Source organism: Miniopterus schreibersii (assembly GCF_964146895.1).
Source record: "Miniopterus schreibersii genome assembly, chromosome: 16".
NCBI lineage: Eukaryota > Metazoa > Chordata > Mammalia > Chiroptera > Miniopteridae > Miniopterus > Miniopterus schreibersii.
In genome coordinates this window covers 37338667-37362197 of record NC_138116.1, presented here as the reverse complement: position 1 = coordinate 37362197, position 23531 = coordinate 37338667, and the positions used below count along the sequence as shown (strand labels likewise).

Sequence of the window (23531 nt, the reverse complement as noted above, 5' to 3'; positions counted from 1 at the left end):
ACAGATACCCAGAGGCACTAATGCTTCATTAATAAAAGCATGGCTTCTGAATACATGCCTTTCCATTGAAAACTCTCTCGCCATCTTTAGAACAATAGAATGCTTGAAGGAATATAATGAATGAAGGAATGCATCCTAGGATGTCAAAGAGGAGGGATTTAGTAAGAAGATATCATCAACTACTAACCCAAATAATAGCAAATGTTCAAAACAGAATGGCTACCTGGGGGTCTTGGGGTAGAGGGGGAAATGGGGAAGTGGCCTCGCACATAGCCTCTGAGGGGAGTGGGGGCAGAAGGCCCTAAAGTGGGCCTTGCCAGGGAGGCCTCTACCAGCCATTGGTGCTGGACCCACACCTGAGCCTTTTTACCACTTTTATAGTCACTCCAAGGAGCTGTATCTGCTTCACATGTAGGATACATACAGTAGATGCAGGTCTGCCCCCAAGCCCCCCAGAACAGGAAACTTTCCTCAATGGCTTGCTGGCCCAACAGACAAGTTCTATGTAATCCCAGTGGAAGAAAAACAAATTATCGTGCTGTCAAAACTTGCTCGAAATAATACCCAAGAGGTCCAGAACTGGACTCGTGATCTTCTCCAGCCCTGCTCTTCTGTTTTCTGTTTTGATGAGCAAGACCACCAACCACTCGGTTTCTCAAGCCAGGTTCTCAGGAGTTGTTCCTGGCGCGCCTTCTCGCTCAGGCCCCACATCCAAGCTGATGTCTCTTCTTGTTGATCCGCCCTCCTTGTATCTGTGGAAGTCGTGCCCTTCCGTGCTCCTTTCCTTCAGTTGCCCGTCCCCTTCAGGATTACTCCGCTTGTTTCCTGACCCATCTCCCCGTCTCCAGTTCTCCTCCTTGCCAATCTCCACTCCGCAGCCGGTGCGAGCATTGGAAAATGTGGATTTGCTTGTATCAACCCTTCCCTCCACCACCAGTCCCCCCCTAAATGAAGCATTTCAGGGACTTCCCATTGCCCAGATTCCTTTTGTGACAACTCTTAGGGCCCTCTGTGATCTCTCCTCGCCTCCTGCCCGCACACAGCTCTGCAGCAGGCGTCAGGGAGCTACTGTTTCATGCCGAGCAGGATCCGCCTTCTGAGCTTTAGATGTGTACGCTCCCCCAGCTGCAAATACGCTGTCTTCATCCGAGCCCTGAGCAGTATAGCCAGAACCCTCTTGCTCTCGCCACCTCAGTAAATGGCACCACTGACCTAGTTATTCCAAGTTGAAATCTTGTTTCCTCTCCTTCTAGCATCACAGCCTTCTTTTGTATCCAAAAGGAAGCTCTGGGAATTCTACCTTAAAATATATTTCAAATGCCTCCATCTCCACTGCCATCCCCCACCCCCTACCCTCTTGCCTCGATGCTGTGAGAGTTCACTCAAGAAGGCCTTGTCAACTTTACACGTCCCCGAAGACTGTCCAGTCTCCACCCTGTGGCACAGTGTCTGGACAATGCAAATGAGATATTGCAGCTCCCTGCTTAAACCCATTGGTGGCTTCCCTTGTTCTTGAATAAAATCCATCTCCTTACCATGGCCTCCAAGGCCCCATAGAACTTAGTCTCCTCTCTTACTGTATCACCAAACCCATCTTGATTTCTCTTTCTCATAGGGCAGTTCTGGCCACAGTGGCTCACTTCCCAGTCTGAGAAATCCCCAAGTATCCTGTGGTTACTACTCCCTCCAACTGGAATGGTCTTCGCCCAGCTTTTTTGTGACAGAATCCGTTACTTTCAGGTCCCAACTTATCACCCCCTATCTGACCACTCCCTTACAGTAGCTCTAATCATAGCACCTCGTTTGTTTCCTAAACACTTACCGGTGATCTGTAATTATTTCACTGTGTGGTTATCTGGATGTCTGCCTCACCCATTAGCATGTAAATGCCTTGGGCCCAGGTGTCAGTCCCTCTTGACCACTATCTGTTCCCAGCACCTAACACGGTACCCAGCGCAGAGTAAGTTAGTGATAGATGGAGAGTGACTTGCTTCTCTTCTGTCTACGCAGCCTGGACCCCATCGTGAACCTTTTAAGCCCCACCCTCACTAACCTTCGCCAGCTGTCATTTCCAGCCGTTCCTTCTCATAGCTCTGCCCACAGCCTGTGCCCAGAAAGCTTCGGAAGTTTTCATCTGAGGTATAGTAGGCAGGTTCGATTCCCAGTCAAGGGCACATACCTGGGCTGCAGGTTGGATCCCCAGCCCCGGTTGGGGCATGTCTCTCTCTCACATTGATGTTTCTCTCTCCCTCCTTCCCTCTCCCTTCCACTCTCTCTAAAAATCACTGGAAAAAAATATCCTTAGGTGAGATTAACAACAACAATAAAAGTGAAGGCCTTTCAGCCTTCTTGCTGATGACCCACAATTTATCCATTTAGTCAAATTCTTTCCTTTGTTTAAAATGCATGTATCTGTTGCATGAGCTATGTATTTATTAAAATTTTGTTCTTTGGGAGATCTTTTGGGTGGGGGTGGGGAGTTAGAATCACTCACATTGCCCAGTAAAGGTGGGTTTATTATAAGGACACATGTTGCCATTGTTAGGAACCAAGGCAGCCCTGGCAAGCCTGCACTGCTCCTTACCTCCCAGTCCAACTCTGGAGGAAACCTGTTTACCCAGTTCAGCTTCATGAGGCAGCAGGCCAGCCTGTGGACTGGCTGACCCCTCTGTGTGCCCACGTCACCGTGGCTCGATGGGTGGGATCATGAGGTGTAAACCACAGATGCCTTGGCTCATCCCCCAGTCAGAGCTTTGGTCAAAACAGATCCCATTTGAAGGGGCTTTGGGCACGCCAGAAAGCATGTCTGCTAAGCCTTAATACATAATAAGAAAAGTGAGTGTTTATTGAGTATTTACTGTGTTACAGATACCATGCCCAGTACATTATATATACTACTGTTACCCCCATTTTACGGGTGCCGCCCAGACAGGTGAAGTACCTTGCCTGTAATCACACCGATGGGCAGTGGGGTAGCCAGGATTAGAACCAAAGCTGTGTGGCTGTAAAGTCATGGGCTGAACCATTCCTGACATGTCACTGTCACTACATGAGTAAAGACAGGAAGGTAGCGTATACAGGTGGTCAGGTCGGAAAGGTGGAATGACCAGGGAGAGGGCACTAAGGGAGGAAGCAGAGGGAGCAGCCGTGGTGTCCCAGCGTCAGGCACACCCGCCCTCTATTTAGGAGCGATGGGGGGAGCCCCAAGGGTAGAAGAGTTCAGCCTAGGAGGTGGGAGCTGTGGGAGGAAGTCCACATGGATGCTGGGAGTGAGAGTGGAAATATACTGAGGAAGAAACCCAAGAGGTCTGGGTAAACCACTCAGCCCTGAGAGTCTGGGCGAAGAGGACATCTGTGTCATGAGAGCAGAAGTGGAGGCTGTAAACAGACCATTAACTGTAATAGTCAAGCAGTGAGATGCTGTGGTTCCTGTCATGTACAGACATTAGAAAGAGACTGTCAGGTTTAGAAGACTTAAACAAATGTACCATCCGTAAATTTGGTTTGTTTTTTTTGGACACTGGTGGAAGTGATGAACAAACAAAGCTGGTGCCGAATCCCTTCTAGGACGTTGGTTGAGACCTAACTGCCAGCCAATCCAGCGAGCAGGTGACAAAATCTGACCTATAAAAAGAGCAAATTAGGTTGAAATGTAAAGTGGTAGAGTGGTGAAGCACAAGATTAGTTGGCAACCTTGACAATTTTAATAAGAAAAGTTACTTTCTTGCCTGACTTTCATAAGGAAAAGTCTCATAACCAGCCAGTTAGGGCCATTTCCCCACCCCAGCCTGAGACCAACGATAAAAAGATGGTTGTGATTCAGTTACTCTAACCGTATATTCAATGCCTTCAGCAAGAATGGAAAAGCAGCGGCACCTCATAGCCAGGAAGCTGTCAGGGGCCACTCACGAGCCGGCGGCCGAGCAGGCAGACTATACACCAGCAGAGCCGCTCAGCTGAGGTCTAGCCCCGTAAACACACGCCTGCTCCGCGGCCAGGCTGAGCAGCTTGGATTTCCAGGGCGAGATTCGGAATGAGTGGGGACATCGCCAAAGCAGGAAGGCCTCAGGCCAATTATGCAATTAGCCAATTGCCTGTGCTGGCCTCCACATTTGTTTAGATAAATTTTGAAATCATCAGCAAGCTCTTGAGCCAGATCCTCTCTTTGTGAGGAGAAAGTCAGACTATATAAACCTGCACAGCGCCACCCAGTATGGGTGTGGGACAGGTTCCGCTTCCCACCCCAGGCAGGAGCCGAATCGTTCTGTAGAGGGACCTCTGGCTGTGTGTGGCCTGGCGTGGTCCTCCCTGGCGGGGGAAGGGGAGGGCAGGGTCACCGCTGAGAGGGTGGCTACTGGAGCCGGGACCTCATGGCCAGGCCACCATAATCACACTGCCTGCTGGGCTCTGTTGCAGGCCCCATTTCAGGGCTCACCCCCACCCACATTCGGGCCTGCAGAGGGATGTTAATTAGCAAAGAGTGGGCTCTAGGCGAGGAGGAGGGCTCTTAGCCTCTTCGTTCCAAGAAGATGACCTTTTGGACCCAGAAAGGAGAACTGGGCTCCAGTTGCTTTTGTTCGGCACTCAGAGTGCTTCCCACGTATCTCATTTACCCTCCTGACACCCCTCAGAGGTAAGTTTGTTTGAGATTTCTACAAAGTTATGATTATGCCTATAGATTTGAGTTCCTGGCTCTGTCATTCTAAACCCCGAGTCTCATCCCCATCTCACTTTTCCTAACATAACTAAACCCTTTGGGGAATGAAATGTCTCAGGCTTTAGCCCAGCCAAAGGGTGATTTTTTTTCCCCCCTTCCTCTTTTGTTGTTGTTAAGTTTGATTTATTACCAAGCATTCTAGCCAGGCTCGATGGATGTTCAGAATATTATAAATAATGTGGATTGAAAAGATTGTGCTGAAATGTTTATTGCATTCTTAGAAAGAGAACAAGGAATGGCGTGGAGAGCGTGGCAGTGGTGAAGGAGGGGCGTGAAGGGGGGGCAAGTCTTGCTCCTAGGATATTGAGAGTCAATAAAAGACAGTGAGTGCTCTAAAAGGAAAAACTTACACTGCAGCCCTGCCATCAAGAATGCAGAAGTGTTCCAGGGGGTGTAAAGAGTGTACTTCAAGAATGTCAGGACCATAAGGAACTAATCATTGGACATTCCCGCTCTCATTTCCTCACCCGGTGCTCAGAGGAGGCAGTGAGCAGCGAGTCTGCCCTGCTGTAAAGCCAGCTCCAGCACGCGGGCTTGGGGGCCCTCTGCGATGGCAGGCAGCTGCAGCTGGTCCTCGTGACTTAGTTTGCACCCAGTGCTCCAGCATCCCAATCCTCATTCTTCAGGCACACCAGAAATACAAATGGACCCCTGATGGGGGGAAACAAATGTCACCCTGGCCCGTTTGCGTCCAGCGATTACATATGACACTGAAATCATACCAGCTTCTTCTGCCATGTAGTTCTCATCTCAGGTTCTTCTTCCTCTCTTGGGCCTGTCCTTGGGCTTCTGTGACCAAGAAGAGGGTCAGAGTTCCCTAGCAGGGAAGGCCATCTGGCTCAACCTGATGCTAAATAGAAAAGTCTGTCGATCCAGCGGAGATGATTCATTGACTATATTTAAGGGTGAGCAGTCTTTTGGCCACTCCAGCAGCTGCTATGGTCCTGCAGACCTACGCAGAACAGAACTCTCCTGTCAAGAAGAAATGAGGCCAAGGTAATGTTGGTGTGGGACAGGGTGAATTGTGACAACAAATGAGTTTGTGTGTCAAACACAACCCCAACTGCTCTACTTCTTCATGAGACTGTATGTCTCCAGCAAGGACAGTCAGTGGGTGCCTCTTTTGCCCCCAGGACAGTGGCCTTCCCACTAGCGGGGGACCCCCAACTCATTGTCTTCATGTCCCCAGAGAAAGCCACATCTCTTCCTATCACATTAACAGGTGATATTTTATTATATACTGCAGAGAACTTCTAGTGAACTTTTGATCCTAACCTCTAAACCAGTGGTTCTCAAACTTCAGTGCCAGAAGAATTACATGGAGGGCTTGTTAACACCCAGCTCCCTGACCCCAGTGCCTCAGACTCAGTAGGTGTGAGGTTGGGCCCTTGAAGTTACATTTCTGACCAGCTCTCAGGCGATGCTGATGCACCTGAGGTCATGCAGTGAGTAGCGCTGCTCTAAACATAAGCGTGGCATTTCTAGCTTTAGGTGATTTTTTGGTAATAACCTTTCCAGGAATATCTGCAAATAGGGGTGATAAAAAGTTACAGGGAATGAATGAAATCTAAATTGGAACTTTTGGATTCAATACAAAAAGGGCCCACTTGGCTGAGAATTCTGAGCCTGAATCATCTGTATTAGAAAGAAACCCATGAGTATCTGGTAAAATCCCAACATTTCACTAAAATGTAACTCTGTTTATTTATTTATTTGAAAGATACATATACAATATATTCTCCTAGAATTTTATATTCAAATTACTAATGGGCAGTATATTTTGAGTTTGGCAGTACCAACTGTACTTACTTTACTTGCATTCTTTTATAGTTCTTTAGAACCAATACTCCTTAGTAACCTACTTCATTGATAGTTTATACCCTTTCATTTATTCATTCACTCACTCATTCATTTTTCAACACACATTTATTGAACACTTACTATGTATGAAGTACTGTTCTAGCTGCTAGAATATCTCCACGTTAACTACCACCAAGTAAAAATGTCATTTGAAATCCACACTATTGACTCTTAGTATCCAACCAATATTTGAGCCTAAACAATCTAAACAATTGAGTCCAATCAGCCAGAACACAAAAGCATGTTGAGTGTGTATTAAATGATGTCTGTGCTGGTCACCGGTGTGCAACATGCTGGGACACAGACATGGAAATGCATGGTCTGTCCTCTGAAAGAACTTACAGACTTAAACCATGAACCAATCTTTAATTTACCCAAATAACAAATTTATTTCTGTAACCTGTGGTTCACTATTTAGAAAAAGCCTAGCAAAAGCAATCCTAAGACTGCCTGGGGCTTGAGAGCCACATGGCACTGGGGAGGGAGGGAGCATTTCTGAGCTAAAGCCTAAAGCTGGTGGTGGGTGCCAGGTGCCGGGTTGGTGGAAGCCCGTGGAAGCCGCCAGTGCTCGAAGCCGCGCGCACAGTCCCTGCAGGCGCCGAGGCGCGAGGAGGCGGCGGGGAGGAGAGGCCGGGGGAAGCCGGGTCCTTTCACTGGGAATGGGTCATAACTCAACTTTTTACTTTTCCTTTGAAATGATTTCTGGAATATCTGACAGACCACGTAAGCCAACAAATATTTTAAAGTCAAATATGACATTTGGAATTGTCTGTCCTACTTTTTTCTGAAGAATGGATAAGGAAACGTTGATGTCATTTTAATATTGTCTTCAAACACTTTTGTTATTTGCACTAGCAATACCCATGGAAGGGCAGATATTTGGTGGTTTTGTGCCTGGGATGTGACAGGCAAACACCTGGTACTGGATGGAACCGGCTCACGTGCAACCCGTGGCGCTCCGTTGTAGCATCGGTGTCCCTTCCCGTGATTCTGTTTCTGGTCCACTGCAGCCCCTTCCACCTGGACCACCTGCGGAGGAAGGGGGAGGAGGTGGCCTTCTACCTCAGTCGCCTTATCCTTGAACAGTGGCATGAGAGTCCCGTCCGCTTCCCTCACAGCAGCTGTTCCCAGGCTTTCGGCTCCGCTACGTGCGTCCCTGGGCCTCAGATGCCCTTGTTCATCTTCTTGCCAACAGAACCCTTGCCCAGCAGTTGCTAGGCCAGTCACATTCTGGAATGTATAGCCAGGGATCTGTCCATTTCTTTTCAGTGGTTTCACTGGTGACATCACTAAAGCTGGGCACAGTGTCAGAGGGTTCTGGAGGGCACCCAGTTTCCACGCCAAGTTTTTACTTAGCAGCGCCCACCATTTGCTGCCACCGTGAGTCACCACTACCAGCAGCGCCCTCTCTGCCATGGTCAGGTTATGGTTTGGACGGTGTGCTATTCACAGAAGGATGTCCTTGGGGTGAAAAGTGTGTGAGGATAGTGCTGAATGGAGATGATGTCGTCACAGCCTTCCCTACAATATAGGGAGAGACCCTTCCCTCCACGGTGTGCCTGTGCCTGTAGTGTTTCCATGCACTGGGCGTCCCAGCTCTGTAGCCTGCATGTCCCTCTTGCGCCTGCATGTTTCCCAGATCGAACTTCAAGCCTGCTGCTACTTTTGGTAGGAGGCCCTTTTTCCATGGCCCGGTACAGAGCAGCTTCCAAGTCTCTCTTTGGTTCTCGCTCTACCAGTGTCAGTGCTGCCCATGGGCTCACAACTCTGATGGCTCCCTTCCTGCTACTAAGGAAAGGCTAGCAGCCGACCTGTGTGCCTGTTCGTTCCACTCCATCCCTGCCACCAGGCATCTCTGAGTAGGAGACCCGCTTCCCTTCTGATAGAGCAAATAGAAATTGCAGTGCTTTGTTTAGGAGTTTTTATACATTTGCACATAAAGCTGATTGGAAGATTTTGCATGAGCATAAATTTCAAAATCTCTTTTCATGATGGAGCCTCTGAAGAACAAGGTCGAGGTTTCCAAGCAGAGTGTGGCAGCCACATTGGTCACACTGGCACTTGTCATGCCTGAGGGCAGGCGGCTGGCTGCTTCTCCTCAGAGGTCCCTTTCTCCTGTGCTCTTGTCTCGCAACGGAGAAGATGGGGGTGGCCAAGGTGATCACGAGAGGGGGCAGATCAGAGTGTCTTCTGTCTGAACATTGACGGTTGTGAACACCCCTTTTGTAGCAAGAACAGTTTCCAGTAGGTAGTAATAGCAGCTAGTGGCACTTGAGGACATGCCATGTGCCAGGTAGTATGCTCGGCACTAGGCGCATCTGACCTCGTCTCTTCTCCAGGACATGTCAGGGAGCTCACCGTTAGTGGTGTCCGCCTGACTTTAGGCTCAGAGGACTGGATCCCTTACCCAATGGCAGCGCCGTGACTTGAATGCAAAACACCTGGCTTCCCAGCCCGTGTTGCAACTCTAGTTGTTATGCTTGTATTTGTGCACACACGTTCCCATCCTCCACTGTTCTGCCACACGGTTGGGAAGTGGCACACACCGTGCAGAAGTTAATGGGACAAAGAGCCTACAGTTGCTGAATGGGGACCACTAAAAGCAGGTGACCTTTTGAACACAGTAGAGCTAATTTTTCTGCTGCAGCGATGAGGGCAGGCTTCACAGCCAAACTGAGTGATCATGACATATGCTCTGGTTATTTGGGAAAAGACTCTGCTCTTAAAGGGAAAGGACCGCATCTGGCTGCTCTCTCCAGCCCTTATTTTTCTTTGCTCCCACAGCTCTTAACAGCCATCTTTCTTCTGCTGTTGGTTATATATAATCCATGTCACCTTGGAGGCCAAAGGAATGCTGAGATTAGGTGGGGGCAGATGTGGCCTCCAAGATGACAGAGTGGCTCTCCACCTAAAGCACCAGAAACCGTGCTAAGCAGTCCCCACATCAGTTGAAATGCACTTACCAGGATTCTTGCAAACTTTTGGTGACATCTCGCGTCTGTTATTTCATCCTACTTCTCCCACCACAACCTGGCTTCCATTCGATTCCAGCAGCCAGCTGGTGACCGGTACCGGGTGACTCTCAGCCAGAGCTGTTATAAAGTGAACCCCTCAGTGCAGGCCACAGTGTCAGTTTAAGAAGCATACTTTTCATTTGGGCAGAAGACTGTCAAGGAAGAATTGGGGTGCCGCTGCTTCGTGTTAGACCCATGTCCCCACAGGCCAGGCAGGCGCAGAGGTCACTGACCAGGGGTTCCTGCCCTGCAAAGTGCTGGGCACCCGCTGACAAGTTCTTCCTCTCCAGCTCGCCTTCTCTACACTCCACAATAAGTCCCTTTTCTGTTTCCAGTTGTCATTACATCACCCTTCATTCCAGCAAACCTTCGTAATGTGTTATTTCTAAGCTTACATATTATTAACATTCAGGGATGGCAGGCTCCTGATGCCCTGTAGGAAGGCACCCTAATCTTCCCTGCAATGTTTCCAAATCCCACTGTGGATGGCCAGTTTCTGGCAAGTGTTAGCACCCCTTCCTCCATGTTCTCCTGGAACCTGAGGGAAAGGGGATACATGTTTTGAGCTACCACCTAGCATTCACAATAGGAGAGAGATAAGCTGTATTTTTCTTTTCAGCACTTAGCAGGCACATTACACAATTTACTCATTTAGGTTTTTGTCTGTCTTCACCCACTTGCACCCCTTAGCACACGCGTACACACGCACACACATGAACAGCAACTCAGTGAGGTTGAAGGCAGGGATCCTTGTCTGTTATGTTCATTGCTGTGTCCCCAGTGCCAAGAACAGTGCCCAGAACCCTGTGCAGGCTCAATCAATATGTGTTAGATAAATCGAAAGCCAATAGAGGTGCAAATCCAGAGGTTACCAATAGTTTTTGCTTTCCTAAACATCAGAAGTGGGACCTTCTGTTTCGTTTGTTGACTTAACGTTTACTGAGCAACTCAGTGTGTGAGTGTATATAACGTATAAGGGGCCTCGCACCGCTGATGGTGGTAGAAGTGGCTCTTAGGAAGAGCCCTGTGGTGGCAGGAACGTGGGTTCACCTGGAACCTGCCTAAGCCAGACACCTGCTGGGCGCTGCATGGTGGGCCCTGGGGGAGGAGGGATCCCAAGGGGGGAGGTCTTGTCAGCTTTGTTTACACAGAAGGCACTCTTCCTGCCCTGAGCTTTGCTCCGAATACTGTTTGAATGCATCTCCTACTCACGTTGACTCCTCAGGACAGCTATGCATTAATCAAAGGGTACTTGTAAAATAGGACATGTGACTGTGAGAGAGAAGATCTTGGCGTCTGAGAAGGCCTCTTTATGGAGACAGATATTTCAGTCCATACCTCAGCCTGTTCACAGTTAGATGCTGGGTGCCCAAGGCTGTACCCTCAGAGAAGCAGTGCCTTCAAGCTGTCCTTTCAGCAGTAAATTGGTAAAGCGTAACTGTTCTTATGTTATTCATATTTTTCCAAATAATTAGAAACAAACAGTTACTTTTGCTGATGGTGTCTTTCCTGAAAGGTCTTGGTTACAAGTAAGAGGAAATGACTGGCTCATTTAGGTTAAACAACATGTAATTTATTGGAATGATGTTGGGTTACTTGCGAGAATCTGAGGGATAATTGGGCCAGCCACGTCTCAGGAGGAGTCGGAACACAGGCATGTCCTGGGACCTTCCGCCTGAGTTTGTGGACCACCCCACCAGACTGTCACAGCTACTGTGACTGGTCCCCACACTGCTCAGTCCAAAAGCCAAAATTCCTTGAGAAGAGCCTGGCTGGCCTCAGTTGGGCTCCACCACGGACCCATCAGCTGTGTATCATAGCGGCAGGGTCAAGTTGGACAGGCATGGCGACAGCCCCCCACCAATAAAGTGCTGTTTTGAGATTTGGAATTCAGAGACTCAGTTCAGATCTACCACCCAGTAGCCTTTTGCATCTTGGTCAAATGATTTGCTTTTTAAAAAATCAGATGGATCAGCATTTGATGTATTGAGAAAGGATTGTGTTGATGGCTGCCCCACTCGTACCTGAGTTAGAACTGGGGCAGCAGCGCCCTCCCGCCGCCTCGCCCACGTCCCTGATTGATGCCAGGTGACGGCTGCTGGTCTGTACAGCCCAGATGAAGGGCTGGAATGGTGAATCCACAGCCTGACTGGAGCCATCCAGAAATCTTTTGACACTTAGTCAAGAGGGAATTGTCAAAACAAGATATCCATAACAGAGTTCCTGACTGTCTTTTCAAAGACACTTGAACTTCTGCCAGACTCCAGACAGATTCCCATTCCCAGGAGCAACACGCGGCACAACAAGGGGATGTTTCTTAGCAAACACTGATAGCGCCAGAGAATCGGCAGTAAATTGTTGACTTGACAACTCATCCTAGGCTGCTTTTGACTGCCGATATGACGGATTATCTATTTACAATTGGATTCTGCTGTTGAATTGCGGTGATTGCTGGGCTGAACCTGTTTCAGGGAAGGGAAATGAATCGCACTTTAAGGACGGGATGCGGCCTAGAAACTAGTCAGCACTTTCTGCGCAGGAAGCAACAATAGTGGCTGAGTTTTTAGACTCTCTAAGGACGGTGTCACCTGCAGAGCATCTGTGTTTCATTTAGGGGAAGGCAGCTTGGGTTGGTTTTTCTGCCTCACGAGACTTGGAGACCCTCAATGAGCCAGTGTGTCTTTGCACCCACTGGGCATGACCCACAGTGGGCACTCAGGGAACATTTGTTGGCGCAGACCAATCTAACTATCTCTGGCAGACCTTACCCGGTACAGTGCCCTTGGTCAGCTGTCCCTTGGGACAGCTTGACCAACACGTCTGACCCCTTCCTGCGGCCTGACTGTCCCTGGGCCAGCGAGACGAGCTCTCACATGGGTCTCCATTGACTACTGGGTGTTCGCCTCACCACCTGTGGCAGTGGCAGCCACCTGACGCCTGGACCCGGGAACCTCCGCTCACCAGGCCTCCGTCCAGCTCCTCTGCCCGGCTCGTGCAGTCTTAATTCCTTTTAATTTCCTGTTTCTGGGCAAGTCCCTTTTTCCCTCGTCCCAGCCCCGCCCCTCTCAGCTTCCTGCCCAGAGCGGTCCCCTCCCAGCCTCCCCCTCACTGCTCTCTTCCCCCAGAGTTGCCTTCTCCTTAGAGTTGATTCTCGCATGGTTTTCTCTTCACGCAGAGCGCTGCCTCTTGTCTGCATCGAGGTGGCGCCAGCCCAGGGGCTGGGAGGATGATTTGCCCCAGGTGGGCCCGGGCTGGCAGAGCACAGGGCCGAGTGCCAGCGGAAGGAAGGCGCCCCTGCCCTCCCTATGTCACCTCAGCACAGATCTGTCCTAGACATGCCTGGGGCCCCGGGCTTGCCACTCCACAGTCACCTCAGAGAGGACCGCGGGGTTTGCCTTCAGGAAGCTTGCACTTTGCGGAATGGAGCCAGTGTTTAGTCAGCACTGCCCACGTGCGGGCCCTTGGCCTTGACGAGCCCACGTGACCCCCGCAGCCTTGAGAAACGCGTTTTCCCTCCTGAGCCCCCAGGAAGCGGGTGCAGAGATGGCGTCCGGAGCCAGGCTGCGGTCCTGGGCCCTCCGCTTCCCCCTCTGGGCTCGGGGAACACGCACCGCAGAGACGCAGCACAGTCGCTCAGTGCGGGACGGGTAAGTCGCGTTTCGTTCTGGTGCTTTGTCTGCAGTCAGGACCGCCACGGGCGGACTCTAGGCCGCCGTCGCCTCCTGGTGCATTTCTGTGAGGAGTGACACTGTTCCTTCTACAGTTACACTCTCGCTTTTGTGTCACAAACCGTGGGTTTCCACCTCACCTGCAGGACTCCCGAGTCCTCCAGGTCGCCTCCTCCCTCTGAGCCCTGGCCCCAGGCCGGTTCAGCCCCACTTCCCTCCCTCCAGAGAACGTGGCCAGTCGCCCAAGTCCGCCCTGCCCTCAGCCGAGCCCGGCTCTGCCCAGGGCCCGCGGCAGGTGGCCGCCGCCGCCCTCACCTGTGAAGCAGGGACTTTGTTCAGCCCGCTGCCTGGTGAGAGCAAGACTAAGCACGGAGCGGTGTGCGCACGTGCCTCGCGGCGCGGCGGGACCGCCTGTAGTTTCCACTTCTGGTCTTGCCGTCGTTATTTTGTTGTCATTATCATCATCATTTGCGCCATCGTAGCTGAAGGGCCCAGCTCCCTGGCCCTGAGCCCCTCTCCGCCCGTCCTCCCACGTAGCTGAGCAGGCTACAGAGCCAGGCACAACCTCAGCGCTTCCCCCGACTTCCTGCAGACCCTCCAGCCCCCCTTGGGTTCGCTCTCACCCCCTCGAGCGGAGCCTGCCACCGTCCTTGGCGCCTGGGTGCCCCTGCCCCCCCCCCCCCCCCAAAGGCCTCACGCGGCCGCTCAGCTCCGCTCACCTGGCGTCCGCTTGGCCGCGCTCCGCTTGCGGGACCCCAGCCAGTGCTCGCCCAGCACAGCTGCCCTTCCTGTGGCCGATGACCGACGCGGTCGCTGCCAGATATTCCACCCTGAACTCCCAGCCTCTCCAACGCCCGCCCCCGCCCGCCCCGGCTAGAATCGGGCTGTTTCCACCCAGATGCCTCCCAGGTGCGCTGTGTTTGCTGCTCTCCTCGCTGCTCTCCTCTGAACGACATTTTATTTCTGTTGTTAGACTGAGGCCAGCTCTCTCCCAGGCCGTTTAGGGAGCATCGGGGGCACACAAGGCACCATTCTCGGGCAGTGGGTTACAGGAGCAGTGATAACTGTCATCGTGCTTCCATTTACGGCGTGCCAGTTCGTCGGGTCTAGAAGTTTCGTGTCCATCTTATTGAACCCTCACAACAAGCCTAGAAATCGGTCTTTTTAGGCTTGCTTTCCAGATGCTGGAACCCAGAGTTAAGGAACTTCCCCAGCGTCTCATAGCCAGAAAGTGACAGGCTTGAAGCCAGATCTCCCAGACTCCCAAAACCAGTGTCCCTTCTACCGCATGGCCCTGTCCTCAGAGATCGTGACCTCAGGAAAGAGATATTAGATAATGTGAGAGTTTAAAGACGGAGGGCAGCAGGTAAGAGTAGAGGCCTGGCTGTTAAGTGTGCCTCTGACTCCAGGGCAGCCACGCTTCAGTCGGGGCCGAGCAGTCTCCCCGGAGGAGGTGGGATCTGGGCTGAGCTCAGCACCTTGGCCCGGGGGGAGGGGAGGAAGTCGAGGAGAAGAGGGTGTGAGGTCACCCGAGGAGAGAGGGGAAGCTTTACCCACCAACAGAGGAAGGAGAGCCTAGAGGGGTGGGGCGAAGGCCAGGTAAGAACAAAACCAAACTCAGCAAATCAGGGACTTGTGCACAGTGTTTTAATGAGAGTGCTACTGGGGGAGATGAAAGTGGAGAACCGAGGCGTGAAGTATAGTCAGCGGAGCCCCTAGGTGCCTGTCACCCACCACCCGTGTCTGGGCAAACCCGAGTCCCAGGGGGGTTCCTGGTGCGGCTGAGGCTTGTGGGCGACTGGAGGCAGGTGGAGGGGCCCAGGCCTGCAGCTGACTAGCGAGGCAAACAGCTCAGGAACCAGCAAGCCCAGCCCTGGGTGATCCCAAGGGTAACTGCAGGCCTCCAGCCATTCAGTCTGAAAATCGGAATGTAAACGTGTTCACCTCTGCGCCGCGTCTCCTCTTTTCTTAGCTTATTTGCCCAGTAATGGGATTAGAGGGAACATTTACATGAACTTTTGAAAACAAATGTTCCAGTTTGGTCGTCTCTCCTGCTTATTCCCCCACCTTAACCAGGAGCCTGCTGCCCAAAATCGAACCAGTGAGAACCGACTGGCTGATACTTAAGCAAATGTCACCTGGTGGTGGGCACAGCTGGGGAAAACACACCTGCAGGATCCTTGCAGAAATGTCCTCTGCGGATCTCTCGAGGTCATTAGCTGCATGGGAATTGTCTGTCCGCCCTGACGTCTCCAGCGTGGGGAACCGGGCAGACAATAGGAGATATATTTTGGTTCAAAGCAACCAACAGCAGGTAACCAGTATGGCTTTCCTTGTGATAAACAGAACCAGATAAAAAGACTCCCAGATAAACTTGCCCTTCAAATCCCCTGCCTCCCACCCCCTCACCCCTCCATCCCCCCTCCTCTCCCACCGTTCTTATCTCCTGCATTTCCCACAGCTGAAGGGAGAAGTGGCCAGTCGGAGGTCTGCTCTGGGGAAAAGCCAGGCTCCCCCCAGCCCTCATTAGTGAGCATGAGCTGTTACCTAGCTCAGCTGCGGCAGAGGTGTTGGCAGCACAGCCTCCATAATTTGCAGGTTTCCAGCGTTTCACTGGAAAAAAAATATGGACCATTAATCCAGATGAACAATCTTCAGAAAACAACACTGTTCCTGAGAGACTGTTTCATATCCTTTCCCAGTTTGAAAAGGAGTTTGTTTTCTTACATCTTTTTTTAATTGCTATGAGCTGGACTTGTAAATATTATAAGTGGTTGAGTAATACTCATCTGGTAAACTGACCAAAGGAAAGGGACATTTTTTCCGCTCCTGTAACTGGCACCCCATGCCCGCCTGGAAGGGGCACCAGTGTCGGAAGGGAAGCCTGCCTCCAGGTGCCCGTGCAGGCCTAGCGAAGCGCCAGGAAGTGACCCGCCAGCAGGAGCTCGCCAGGTGTTTCTGTGCTGGGTGGGGGCAGAGAGCGCTCATTGTTCCCGAAGCTGGCAGGTTCCCAGAAGTTCCGCTGTCTTTCCTCGTCCTGAAATGTCAAATATTTCCTTGGCTGGGGGATGGATGACTGGACCCCTGAGGGTTAAGCACTGCTCTGAGGCAAGAGAAAGAAGTTCTCTCGCGTCTGACTGGATGCTGTTCAAGCTCTTCTCCTGGCCCCCGCGGGCGCTCTCCTGTCCTCTAGCTGGAACCGCATTCCTCCTCTGCCGAGTCGGAGAGTCTTCCCGCCTCTGTCTTTAAGAAATTGTAAACTTCCCTGGCCAGTGTGGCTCAGCTGGTTGGTCACCCGTGCACCAGGAGGTCACTGGCTCGATGCCCCGTCAGGCACATGCCCGGGCTGCGGGCTCAGTCCCCAGGAGGCAGCCGATCCATGTTGCGCGCTCGTATCGATGTTTCCCTCCCTCTCTCAAAAAATCAATAAACTATTTTCAGAAAAGAAAGAAGGAAGGCACCTGTAAACCCTCGCAGTGTGGTGGTGGCAGCTTTTTCTTCTTAGTGTTACTTACTGAAGTATTTGCTAATGAGGCCTATCTGGGATTCGCTGCGAGTGACACGCGGGGCAGGGAGCAGGTGAGGTGGCCGCCAGACTGGCCGTGAGCGACCTTTGTTCAGGCTGAGGGAGGAGGTCATCGCTGCTCATCCTACTCTGTCTCCTTTTGTAGTGGAAGTTTTCCTCCCTTAAGCGTCGTAAGAAGGAAGGGAGGAGAAAGGAAAGAGAAGGAGGGAGAAAAGGAAGAAGAAACTCTTTACGCCAGTTTTGCAGCCCAAAGAAGCCTGGGCCTCTCTCCCTGATCAGCCCCACACTGTCCCCTGAACGCCACAGCCCCCCCCCCCCATTGCAGAGAAAGGGGACGAGCATGGCCCAAGGGTCAGCTCCACCTCCATTCCAGTTCCAGCTCTTCCTCTTAGCAGCTCTAGGGCCTTAGGAGAGCGAGCCTCCCAGAACCTCAGTGCTGTTGTCTGTAACTGTCTGCTGCTGAGAACTCAGTGAGGGGACACCCCCCCCCCCATGGAGTCAGTACAGACCCACGTGTGTGACTGTCCCACCTGCAGCCTGGCTGAGCTCTCCCGAAGGCCCTGGGTTCCTCTTTCTAAAACGTCCCTTAGAGGAGAGAGCCTCCGTTCAAGAAAGATGCCAGGGCCGCGGTCACATTCCGGGAGAGCCACACTCTTAAAGAGGGGGACTGCGGTGATAAGGTGTGTCAACACCTATTCTTTGTCCAAAAGAATTCAAAACTGGCTTTTGCTTATCACTGTCACTTGCCATCTTAGAATGACTTCCTCCGTTGACCCTCGGGGCACACCAGTTTACTTAAACCTGTTGAAAATCTCCTGCCCCGAAGGCTCTGTTTGTTCTGAAAGGGTTTGAAACGTAAGTCTTAGTAGCCATTGCTCTCAGGGTCCCCTTTTCATCTTGGGACAAGACTAGTTTATCACACACTATCAGTGACACTATCTCTGGTGTCCATAGCTGAAGTGCATTTCCACTTTTCACAGGTATTGTGTGCCCTGTCACACCTTTACTGTGGCACGTTTGTACAGTTCACAGTTTCTGTGACAGAGCAATTAGCAGCTTAAAGAGAAGTCTCTGTATTAATAGTCGTTCGACAGACCTGCCGCCCTTCTGCTAACACTGCGCTTTGAAGGCCTCGGGAGCCCAGACCTGTTTCTTCGTCCTCTAGTGTGTCTGCAGCGTTTGGGGACCAGCACTGACCATTTTTTGAATTGTCTCTTTTCTTGACCCCTTGGCTCAGCTACTCTCTCACTACCAACTATATTGCTTGTGTGTCTTTGTTACTGGCTCTCTGGTGCCATCCAGATATTCAGACGTTATTTGCTTATATAGAAAGGGTGTGTCGGGCCCGTTTTGGAGCCAGGCTCTGTTCCAGGAGTGAGGATACAGCATTGACTTGACAGGCAGTGTCTGCCATAGATACCCGTGGGCCAGTGATGGAGACAGAGGATCACTGAGGACCTAAGTTGTGGTTGAAGAAGGGCCACTAGAGAGATGTAAAGGGACAACAAGAGTACAGTCACCTGGAGGTCTAGACGGAGTCCTTCAGGGACACTGATGTGAGGTTGGAGGATGCATAGGGATTAACTGGGCCATGAGTGGGCGGCGCCGTCTGGGTGGAAAGGGTGCATGAGTAAGGCTGGGAGACAAGGAGCATGGCCTGCTGCAGGGACCGAAGGCTGGGATGGCTAGAGCACAGGTGCGGAGTGTGGCTTCAGGGGCGGCAAGGTCCAGGCTGCAGGGTCTTCAGCCATGGCGAAGAGTTTGGATTTGAGTTTAAGCCATCGAAGAGGTTTAAGCCTGGGAGTCACCTGACCCGATTTCCATTCCAGCGAAGTTGTGGAGAGTGGATTGGGTAAAAGGAGCTGCAGGGCAGGTCAGTCCACTGCAGTGGCCCATCCCAAGTAGGAGATGGTGGAGCCACTGATGCCTTGAGGCTCTTCCCTTGCCCTGCAAGCTTCGTGTGTTTGGACTAAAACCGGATGCGTGGCTGCTGCTTCCTAACCAGTTACTGTTCTTGGTTTCTTTGTTCCCATCGCTCATTCTGCTTTCTCCTAATCACCGATTTGAAAATTCAAGGCCACTTGTGTCAGCCTCTCCTTTGGGCCGTCACAGCCTCAGGCCAGAACCCTTGCTGCACAAGGAGCTTCTTGGACTCAAGTGTTCCCCAACTCTGATCCTGCCTGAGCACGTGACAGTGCCGCTTCCTGAAACCCCACTCATGCTCTCTCTCCCTTCCTCAAAAACTCACTCCTCCCCTTCGTCTCAGGCCAAGCCTAGGCTCTGGGGGCCAGCCATTGCCCCTGAAGCTCCACCCCACTCTGTCTGCTTTCCCCATTTCCATTTTTTATGTTGTGCAGTATAAACCTTCCACCCCAGTCCAGTAGTGGGATTCCTACCCAGGTGGAGCTCTTGATCAAACTAAAGATGTTTGTGGAGGCAGAAATGAATGAAAAGAAGATTTTTTCTTCTGGTCTGGCAAGAAGATCGATAGAGATAATCTTCAAACACGCACACACCTCACTACAAGCATCTTGAAATGCTAGATAAAATATTACAACACCCCCTATAATGTTCAGGTATAGCTGAATTTACAAGGAAGAAAGGAAATCCCCAGATGAAATAAATGGAGAGAGAACTGGAAACCGGAACCTGAATGAGTGAACTGATGTGCAGCTGGATCATTATCAGCCACAGTGACACAGAGCAGGCCCAGCGCAGCTCTGCAGAGGCCAGATAGTAAATAGGTTAGGCTCTGCAGACCGCGGACAGTGGGACATCTTCTTTTTCTTTTCTGACAACCTTTTAAATATATATAAACCATTCTTAGCTTATGGGCTGTATGAAACAGCCCACAAGCCAGATTTGGCCATGGGCCACAGTTTGCTGAACCCTGATGTAGAGGCCTAGGTCTATGTTCACATGAAGATAGGTTGGGGGGGGGGGGGTCTCAATTCCCCAAAGGGAGTATTCTCAAAGGATCAGATCATCAGAGAAAGGGTGTGCACTAGAAAAGCATGTATCCCTTGTCACGGGGAGATGACAGGGAAGCTTGCATATATTTTTAAGTCACTTCTCAGTATTTAAAACTGTGGACGTGCTGTTTTAAATTCACACTGAACTACAGTGAACCCTGCGATCTGCGGATGGAATTCAGGAGCCTGTGGATGCGGAGGAGAAAGCTAATTGCATTCTTATTTTCACTAACCTCTAATTGAGATTTAGCATTTTCTTCAATTAAGAAGATAGTTAACAGGCCACAGTAATGTTAGTAGAACTTGTGACTTTGTCACCAATAGAAATCACAGATATTTTCACATCAAAATATAGCACATGCATTATTATCTCAGCATTTAAAAGTATATATATATATTGATAATTATGTTCCAATATCATTGGAAATTTCAAAACACAGTTCTAAATAATTGGGCCAAAGAAGAAATTGTTGAAATTTTTTTTAATTTTTATTTATTGATTTTAGAGAGAAAGGGAGAGATGGGGTGGGGGGGGGAAACATCGACTTGTTTCACTTATTGATGCACTCACTGGTTGATTCTTGCATGTGCCCTGACCAGGGATCAAACCCGAATCCTTGGCCTATCGGGACGACACACTCATCAACTGATCCCAGTCAGGGCTACAGATTGAGTGTAGTATCCAAATCATAAGAAGATAATGAACAGTTTTACGCCAGCACTTTTAAATACTCAGAAAAAAATGGGCAATTTCCCAGAAAAATATAATTTATCAAAACTGACTCAAGAAGAGGGAAAAACAGAATTCCCAGTGTGGGAAGCTACCCAAGTGCAGAGTGAGTGTTGAAAATTCATCGAGCAGCCATTCATTCATTCATTCAATGAGCCCCACTCCAGGCACCATCATGGCAGCTGGGGTGCAGCAGTGAATGAAGTAATCAAAGCTCCACGCTCTCTGTTCTGTCCAAAAGAACTTTCTAGGATGGTGGAAATGCTCTTCATTGTCTCTGTGCATCATGCTACCCACTGGCCATGTGTGGCTCTGAAGCACTTGAAATATGGTTAGTGCAACTGAGACATTGGATTTTTAACTTTATTTCCCTTTAATTAATTGAAATTGAAATAGCCAAATGTAACCAGCGGTTATCTAGTTAATGAGATCAATAACATGTTAATGGCTTCCTGTGAGAGCACGTCATTGAACTCTCAGGACCCTGACCTTTCCAGAAACAGCTCCGTCTGAGGTGGCAGCCCTGGTGGCCAACAACCACATGATCCTGTGGGGTCGACTCACCTGTTACTTTATGGAGCATTTTCAGGTGCTTTAACCATCTGCTCCTCACTTGCCTCTTGGGGCCTCAGTAGCTCAGGGATGCTTCAGTGGGCAAACAGTGATTGAGTGCTTCCTTGGTAGTAGCCACACCTGTCCCTGGCATATGCCACATGCCACATGCCACGACCATGCTGGCCTCGGGTGCCTGGCCATGGCGAGCGCTCACTACATGCTGGGAAGTGTGGGAGACGTGAGCTGAGTGAGTGAAGGGGCCGCCTCCATCAGCGCTGCAGGAATGGGCGATCAAGAGTCCCGATGCAGGAGCTGGAGAGCTGAGCCCAGGGAGCAGACTGGCCAGGCGGGCTGGTGCTCTCCTTTGTCTTCCCCAGCCAAAAATTTTAGGAAATAAAACAGAAAAAATACTAACATAAAAATGTGTATGTGAAGAAAAAGCCCCTCTAGTGGATATTTTTACAAATGGATGACATAGTATTTTGGGCTCCAGAAGAAAAGGGAAAGCCATGTGGATAGTGGAGATAATGGATTCTAGAATGAATTTCCTCGTGAACTCGAAAGCCCGTTGCTTTATTGGTGTCTCATCAGAACAAACAGAAAGCAGGGCCAGGCTGCACACCTGGGGGCTGAGCATGCTCAAGTGCTGAATGAGGGGGGAGCTCACCCAGGTCCCCCCAGTCCTGTCAGGAGCTCCTACACTTTGCTGGCACAACTTGAGGTGGTGGGGTGCAACCTCAGCAGCGTCCCCCAAGCCCTCCCTTTTGCACCCCACTACCCACAAAGCCAGAGCTGTGCAGCGCCCACGCCCTGGGGCTGCTGATACCGTCACACATCGAAGCACAAAGGAAAGGCTCCCGGGGAACAGGCGGCCGGGAGAACTGCGCACAGCGTCCTCCCTGAAGATACTTGGGATCGTGATGTTCGTCGGAGCGAGTCACTGAAAGGCGTCTTCTGTGCTTGTTTTTCAGGAATGATAATGGTGATTTTATTGCTGCTCGTGGCTATTGTGGTCGTTGCAGTCTGGCCTACCAAATAGTGGCAATAAAAGGACCACCAGCTCTGACACCTGCCAGTGATGGAGAAAAGCCCAGCACCCTTTTGATACATGAAAGCTGCTCTCAATAAATTCCCTCAAAGCTCTGAACTCTCGATGTGTTGCCTCAGTAAAAGCAAATTGTGCGGCGGCTCTGGAGCCAATGGAGCCTCAGGCTCAGTGTGGCCCTTCTGGTCCTGCCTTTGTCATTTCGGTGCTAGCCCAAGGTTTCTCGGTGGTCACTGCCCACGGCTACTAGTGATTCCACCCACCCCAAAGTGCACTGGCACCTGGGGCGTACTGAACAAATGGGCAGTTAGTAACCTTGAGCGTCTGGTCTGCTAGGGAAGTCACATGTCCATGTAGGAAACAGTGAACAGTTCAGGCGAGGAGGGAGCGACGTGAGGCTGTGACACAGGCAGTGCCACAGACACCTGTTCCTGTGTGTGACCATCCTGCCCTCTCCCGCCAGGCTCACTGCTCCCGGTGGTGCTGCCATTGCTGAGAACTTTTCTGGGCTCTACTGGAATCGCCTTCTAGACCTAGAAGCATGTTCTCTTTCATTTCTTTGTAAGAGTTAACCATTTCCAAGGCTGAACATCTGTCCAGGCAGCCAGGGTGAAGTCTATTGCATGCGGTGGGTGGGGTGGGAAGTGATCAGTCTGAGAAGTACTGCTTAGGGTTCAGAGAAGGGTGTGGTTATGAAGTCAGGAGAACAGTGCCTTACTTGGCTCCTAGACTGGCTCTGACAACCCAGCGTGCGATGTACACAGTGCGTCCGTGTGCGCGTGCATGGGAAAGGGCAGACGGGGCAGGCCTGCAGGGGATCCCCGGCCCCTGGGAGCATCGGCAAGTTCCAGGTTAGAGGGTGGTGGGCCCAGCTTCGTGCCCTCTCTCCTATCTGAATAGAGAGCAGGCTGGGCCAGCTCACCTTGCTTTGCCCTCCTTGGCAAAAGGGGAAAGAAATTAGGTTGGTGACAGGGCAAGTTCCAAAGTACAAGATGTCACTGAATAAAAGCAGGGAACAGGCCTGTGGTGGGGGAATCCTAGGGGGGGTGACTTGACCCCCTGTGGACAGGGACAGGCTGGAGGAAGAGCAAGGTGCTTCTGGCACAGTGATTTTTCCTTGGACCCTGAGGCCTGAGACTCTGGTGTAGTGTGAAGATCTGGGCCAGACACCCAGCCTGCGGGGGAGGGGGGCTGTGACTTCCTGGGTGGTGAAGTGTAAATCACTGCAAAGTGTTGTGACCCTGTTCCTGGCAGCGGTTCCCTAGAGGGGCTGGGTCACCTCAAGGCTCCACCTGGCCCTGCTCCAGCTGAGCAATCCTCCCACCTGGGGTGCATGTGGCGATGACACACTCCTCTCCTGTGAGCAGCAGCCAGCCCTGTCTCCCGGTCAGCAGAACAGTCAGGACACCCACCCAAGTGGGAGCGGCCTGGACCCACCCCAGAC

At 51.1% G+C, this 23531-nt stretch overlaps 1 protein-coding gene across 6 annotated transcripts in view; it reads left to right on the top strand.

Moving 5' to 3' along the window:
* The window catches only part of STX8 (syntaxin 8), a 266927-nt gene that overhangs the window by 198876 nt on the left and 44520 nt on the right, over positions 1 to 23531 (top strand). For 2 of the 6 annotated variants that reach the window (XM_081162902.1, XM_081162900.1), the window contains one exon: positions 22014 to 22189. The exons of the other annotated variants lie outside the window; for them this stretch is intronic. In XM_081162902.1, the coding sequence (XP_081019028.1) occupies positions 22014 to 22081 (68 nt within the window). In that variant the 3' untranslated portion in view covers positions 22082 to 22189. Of the gene's footprint in view, positions 1 to 22013; positions 22190 to 23531 lie in introns of those variants that run through there. 6 annotated transcript variants of the gene reach the window in all.